Source organism: Octopus bimaculoides, chromosome 21 (assembly GCF_001194135.2).
Source record: "Octopus bimaculoides isolate UCB-OBI-ISO-001 chromosome 21, ASM119413v2, whole genome shotgun sequence".
Lineage (NCBI taxonomy): Eukaryota > Metazoa > Mollusca > Cephalopoda > Octopoda > Octopodidae > Octopus > Octopus bimaculoides.
The window spans coordinates 8,656,508-8,663,658 of NC_069001.1; the positions used below are offsets into that span (position 1 = coordinate 8,656,508).

The following is a 7,151-nucleotide window of genomic DNA, read 5'->3' on the forward strand; positions in this document are numbered from 1 at the left end:
TATATACATATACATATACATACATGAACACACATAGATACGCACACGTACACACACACAAACATACAAACATACATAATTACCTACGTATACACATACACATATACGTACATGATTACATCCATACATGCAAACATAATTACATACATGCATATATATTTACATAGATACATACGTAATTACATACCTACATACATACATACATACATACATACATACATACATACATACATACATACATACATGCATACATATATACATACATGCATACATCTGCGATGCTGTTTATTATACTTGGAGGCCACCTGAACGATAATTGGCGCTCCGGAAGACAGAGACATCAGCCAGACTCATATCTTCTTTGTAGGTGACCTGAAAGTAAATGCAAAAAGATATGAATAGTATGAAGAAAAGCCTTGACCTGGTTATAGTTTTTAAAGGATAAAGGGGTGGACTTTGGCCAAGATAAATGTGCCTACCGAGTTGTCACATAAGGGAGAATTACAAAGCAATCTAGGAGCCTCTCTATCATTGACCTGCTTCATGTGCCCAGGGTTAAATGAAAATATATCATATGACGACACTTGCAACAAGAAACACGTAATCAGGAAGTATAATATAGTAGAGTGGTTCTCGATCGGGTCCATATGATCTTTAAGGGTTAAGGGTTCATCTAAGATTTTGTTGTTGAAATTTATGAGCAATAAACTGGTTATATTTCTACAATACATTAGGCGGCGATCTAGCAGAATCGTTAGCTTGAAGAGCAAAATTCTTAGCAGCAATTCGTCTGTCATTATGTTCTGTGTTGAAATTCCGCCGGAGTCGGATTTACCCTTCATCCGTTCGGAGATCGATTTCGTCTTTCATCCTTTTGGAGTTTGACTTTGCTTTCATCCTTTCAGAAGTCGAATTTGACTTTCATTCTTTCGGAGTTGGATTTTGCCTTCATCCTTTTGAATAGTGGGGTCGATATAAACAAATACTCTCTTCTCCTAAAATTACTGGCCTTGCGCCACAATTTGAAACCAGTATTTCTACAATACACAAAATATTTAAACATTTTTAAAGTATAATTCCTAATAATATTTAATCATAAAAATATAATGATAGCTTCTAGACGTGATATCGAATGGTTATGAGGTGCACTTCGGATAACTGACTACAAAATACAGTAATCGATGTTTCTATTTTTCAGATCCCAAATACATTTTGCTAATGATGTATTAGGAAATATTGAAAGAATGTATGAGCACTCCATTTACATTTGACGCTGTAACACCCATATAGCAGTATACTTTATCGTTGTCAGGACGGAACATTTTCCTTCTAAATTTATTCGTAGGCACTCGATGTTTGCAGGCTTTTATATTGATCCTTAAAGTTACAAAACTATCATGTTTACTAGCTAGCGAAGAACTATTGATTGTACTGTTACTGAAGCTTTTGTTAAAAAGAGGCACAAGATCAATAACCAGTGGTAACATTCTTGATTAATAAAGTATTATGTTAACAGAGACGCTAGAGACAGACTAACTACTAGCATACTTAGAATCACATACGTTATTTCCAATATCGTTTATTTCATTATTAATAGGACTTATATTATCAGACAGCTTAGGTGTGATGGAGTACCAACATATATTAGTGTGCATATTGAATAATATACGCTATCTACTAGAAAGAGGGAAGTGCCTTTCCAATGCTGTACATATGTATGTGTGTATGCATACACACACACACACACACACACACACACACATACACACACACACTTATATAATAATATGTTTATAAGTTTTAAGCATACGAAAATATCATTATTATTATCATTACAGAATTGTAAAAACACGACATGTCTTATCAAATCAGTCATGTGTGTATGTGTGTGTGTATGTATTTATATATATGCATCTTTTCTATGTGTAGGTTAACTAGGCTACCAATAGTTTCATGTTAAGAGAGGTGTATCTCTTAAATATTTTCAAGCCTATTGAACACGTTAGTGTTCATATCCATCTTGGATGAAAACACCAGGATGGAGACGAACACCAATGTTCCATGCAATAGGCTTGAAAACTATTAAGAGATTTACCTCTCTTAACATGAAACTAATGATAGCCTGATAAACCGACGAATAAAAAAGTATATATATATATCCAAGGACAGGTCGATGTCCGACAATTTTAAACGGAAACAAGCGATGAAAAAGAATGCACCTCTGTGAGCATTTATCATTTATCATGTCCTGCTTTATTTCTCCACGTTTCTCAACATTTCGCGTCAAACGTATGTGTGAATATACGTACTGATACGCACATCTGTGTGCTGGCGTGCAAACAAAGCATTTGGTTTTTCAGTACATGTGTACACATGTGTATTAGTCTTTGATCTTGTTACAATAAACCGATACTTTATTTAGTCGAAATAAGCACAAAATCAATGTGTAAAGGCAGCGAACCATTTAAAACAAAGCTAATGAACAGAGTAAGTAAAATTAATGAAGTACATAAAACTAATGTCGTTACGTCACACATCAACAATAGGTCAAAACCGGTACTTTGTTTGTTCTTCTCAATCCAAGCGAAATTAATAAACAGTTTATTTGGAAACAAAACAAAGATAGTTATGTTGTTGTTGTCGTCACCGTTGGTGTTGTTGTTGTTGTGGTGGTGGTGGTGATGTTGTATGCCGCAAAAGAGGGACAAAAGAGTTATTAGTTTCTAATATCTCTTTTCGATTTGTCACCGATGTTTACATCGTTCGCAGACGCACACACACATACACACACACACACACACACACACACACACACACACACATAAACAAGCAAACAAACATACACACACGCGCACAAACCCACTCATTCACTCAGACACACACTAACACACACTAACATACACACACACACACTCACTTACTGGGTCATTCACACATACATGCATAAACATATACTCACTCACACACTCATTCACATACTCACACACACATATATATAAATAACAATAGATAGATAGAAAATAAGGCGTGTGTGCGTGTGTGTGAGCGTATGTGTGCGCGCATGTGCGTGAGTGTTAGAGAGAAAGAGAGAGAGGAAGAGGAGGAGGTTTGCTGGTTTCACAAAAAAGTTTCTATTGTCTCTCCAAGTGTAACATCTCTTTACAGCGTTTTGCAATTTCGAACAAAACATTGGAATTGGTAAATTCTTGCAAAACCTTCCATCAATATTTCTTGAAGAATTTCCCTATATTAACTGATTTCAAATGTTTATTTCCTACATAATAGACTTTCCAAACCTCAATTTTATAACCACGTGTTCGAAAATAGACTTCATAATTTTTATCAATGCTAAAACTGCAACAACAGAAACATTTTGTGTTTTGCATGTAGAATACTGAAGATATGAATATTCCACCTGTTTCGTCATTAATAATGGAATAGACGAATGTGTGACGTGTTTTGTGCTTTTAAAAACTAATAAAATTTCGAAAACTAATTGTATTTTGATATGAACGTAAATTTTGTTTCTTATATAATGACACGCTACTCCTCTATTAGAATCGTTTTATTAACGGCAACGTGAACTCAAAGTAACGACTGAAGAAGCTTCAACTTTTAAGAAAGAGAGAGCGGGAGAGACAGGAGGGCAGAGAGATTAATAGATAGATAGATAGATAGATAGATAGATAGATAGATAGATAGATAGATAGATAGATAGATAGATATGAGATAATAGATAGATAGAGATGAGATAATAGATAGATAGTCAATGACAAACATGGACTATGATAAATTTATGTTGAAATATTTATTTCCAGGCCCTGCTCCGAATAATTACAGATTACCAACAACAGTGGGAACTGACTACCATGATGCTACGAAACCAAGGGCGCCATCTTACAGCATTGGCAAACACACATTTAGTAAGTTCTGATTAATTATTGTAGGAGACTATATTTCGTCCGCCACTACGTTCTGAGTTCAAAATTCCGCGGAGGTTGACTTTGCCTTTCATCCTTTCGGAGTCGATAAATTAAGTACCAGTTGAGTACTGGGTCGATGGAATCGACTTAATCCCCTTCCCCAAATTTCAGGCCTTGTGCCTAGAGTAGAAACGCTTATTATAGGGGACTAAAGCAGCGAGCTGGCAGAATCGTTAGCACCCTAGACAGAATGCTAAGCGGTATTTCGTCCGTCGCTACGTCCTGAGTTCAAATTCAGCTGAGGTCGACTTTGCCTTTCATCCTTTCAGGATGAAGGCGAACGGGCCGAAACTTCAGTCACCGTCATCCCTTTTCATCTTGTAAAATATATGTACGTATGTATGTATGTTTATTTCCATATTTCTCGTTCCACAGAATTCGCCGACCAAAGTCCAGGTCCGATCTACGGATATTCCAGCCAACTGAGTAATTTTGGAATGTCTTCAGTTCCTACAGTGACGATTACCGGAAGAACAAAAAAGCCTTGTAAGATATCTTTTATAAATGAATTAAACAAATGTTTAGAGATATTAATGTAAACGTTATAAGATGTTGTGAACTCGTTCAATCCACTTACGTCATTCAGCCTTCTTCTTTCTAGCGAGCTTTATAATGTTCTCTGCTCTAAATATATTGACACGAACTTGACTATTAGTTTTCATGAGAATAGCCTCTTTTTTTATTTATTAAGCAGTCCATTTCCTACTCCAATACGTATTCATTCTTGAACATTTATTATAAGATTCTTCCATTTCCACTTTATCTAATTAATCTCTTCGCTCCCTATGGATCAGAAGCCATCGACATGTATGTTTTTAAGACCACCGGAAGGATATTAATCTGGTATTAACAGATATCCCCTTTTATCTGCCAAATAATGGTACTCTTTATATATCGCATTAAGCTACCTGGTTATATATACATTTCTTCGTTTCAATGTTGTATCTTTTTTTCTTTTTCAGATTTATGGGAAGGTATACTGGATACCCCAGCTCCGGGTACATATTGTGGCCCGAAAGTGCGTGTCTTGCGAGAACGTACCGCTCCGGCATTCAGTTTTACTTCTCGTCCTAAAACGAGTAAAAATACCATTCCTTCACCTTGTGCATATTCTTTGCCAGGAATCCTGGGCGAGCAACCCATAAATATTTCAAATGTACCTGCTTACAGCATAAATAAAAGACTGAATTACAACAATTATGCTTACGACTTCGCCCAGACACCGGGGCCTGCAAGATATGGCAGCGTACCGTTACATTCTTCACACAAGCAACCACCGTTGTTTTCTCTGAGGAGTCGAACGGCGATACCCAAATATAAAATGGATAACCCTGGACCAGGAACTTATAATGTTCAGCAGTCGAAACCTTTTGGCAATTCTACCCCGAAGTATTCGATGGGAATTAAACATTCACCGTATCTTATGCAAGCCTTCATGGATGTGCTTAACTGATTGAAATTTCCTTATCTGAAGATTTCTAATTTCATTCTATTTTTTTATATCAAATGTTTCTTTCTTCAAAAAAATTCTGTTTATCCAAATTTCTGAAAACAAAAAAACTGTTCACAAATATCGTCGGGTGGCACCGCTGTCGTGGGTTATGACAGCGATACAATAGATATTGTGATATATCGTGAATTCACATACTGCTGTAATAGTTTATGACATCACTGTCGTGGGTTATGACATCATATGCTATAACATGACATTATTGTGCTAGGCTGTAATATGACAGCACTATCATAAATTATGAAATAGATCATCATGCCCCTGCTAAAGGTTAATACAACACATTATGATTTCACTGTAATAATATATACCCCTGCAACCATTGGTTATCACACTACGATAAATAAAGTACTAAGGGCGATTTGTTCGACTAAGCCCTTCAAGACGGTGCCCCAACATGGTCGGTGCCCAATAACTGAAAAAACTAAGAAAAGAAATAAAAAGATGAAAGAAGTTAAAGATAGTAACTATAGTTAAAGATAGTAACTATAGTTAAAGAAGTTAAAGATAGTTACTATTCGACCTCGGCAGAATGTGAAGTCAGAATGTAAAGACATGAAGTACCGCTAAGCATTTCGCCCGGCGTGCTAACGTTTCTGCCAACTCGCCGCCTTACAACTCTCAAATATCGTCATAACAAAGCTATACCTCAAGACACTGCTATCAAAGTATAGTGTTATCACAGCTAATATAAGTTACATCACTCCCAAATGTTATAGCTCTATTATCACTACTACAATAGCTTATAATTAAGAAGTCATAGAGTATAACACCACTCCGGCAGATCATGACACCTCTATCACCTAGCTAGCCAAAGACTGTCACGTCGCTATCACAGTTTACATCATCACCACTACTATCCTTGGCTGTGATATCACTATACTATGAGGTAGAGACGAGGCAGAGTCGTTAGAGCGTCGGATAGAAAGCCTTGTGTTATTTGTATCCGATCTCTGCGTTCTAAGTTGAAATCCCGCCGAGGTCAACTTTGCCTTTCGTTTTTTTCGGAGTTGATAAATAAAGAACCAATCCAAGGCGGTAGATTAGCGGAACTGTAAGAGCTTCGGGCTGGATACCTTGCAGTGTTTCTCCCGATTTGTATGCTCTAACGACAATGCTTGCTACGATATTAATGCTAAGGTGTGTTCGACTCGCCTTTCTTTTGGGTAACATCGTCGACGCAAAGAGGGGAGACTTGCACGGTGGTCTTTCTTAGAGAGAGAAATTCTTTTGGTGCAGACACTCAGACTATCTATAACATATTAGAAGGGCTATTTATAGTTATGACATTATAAGTACTGCTCTAGGTTATGATATCACTACTACAATACTACTAAGCAAAGGTTATGACAGAAAAGGAAAAAAGAATTGTAATTTGATATTAAATAAACTTAATTTATTTATCTATTGCTTTATGGTTTGGTCAGATAAAAGAAAAGTGGGGGTATAGTACTCTTGACGTTTTGCAGGATACTAAGACAGGCGGGAAGAAAATGGAAAAATAGACCCTGACCCATGGGTCACTCCAATAAGAAACAACACATCAAAATACCCAGTTAACCTGACACAGGTGATGTGATGAGAATGCATGCACCAATGGAACAAGTCGTGGTTTTAAACGAAGCGATAGACCATCCGATGAGCATCCGCGCCATTTT

General features: G+C 36.6%; 1 protein-coding gene across 1 annotated transcript in view; it reads left to right on the forward strand.

The window, feature by feature from the left end:
• The window catches only part of LOC106875611 (outer dense fiber protein 3), a 16,796-nt gene extending 9,901 nt beyond the window's left edge, over positions 1-6,895 (forward strand). Inside the window, exons 2-4 of the mRNA XM_014923828.2 lie at positions 3,819-3,923; positions 4,359-4,469; positions 4,946-6,895. Of these exons, the coding sequence (XP_014779314.1) occupies positions 3,819-3,923; positions 4,359-4,469; positions 4,946-5,436 (707 nt within the window). The 3' untranslated portion in view covers positions 5,437-6,895. The remainder of the gene's footprint in view (positions 1-3,818; positions 3,924-4,358; positions 4,470-4,945) is intronic.
• Positions 6,896-7,151: the final 256 nt, after the last annotated feature.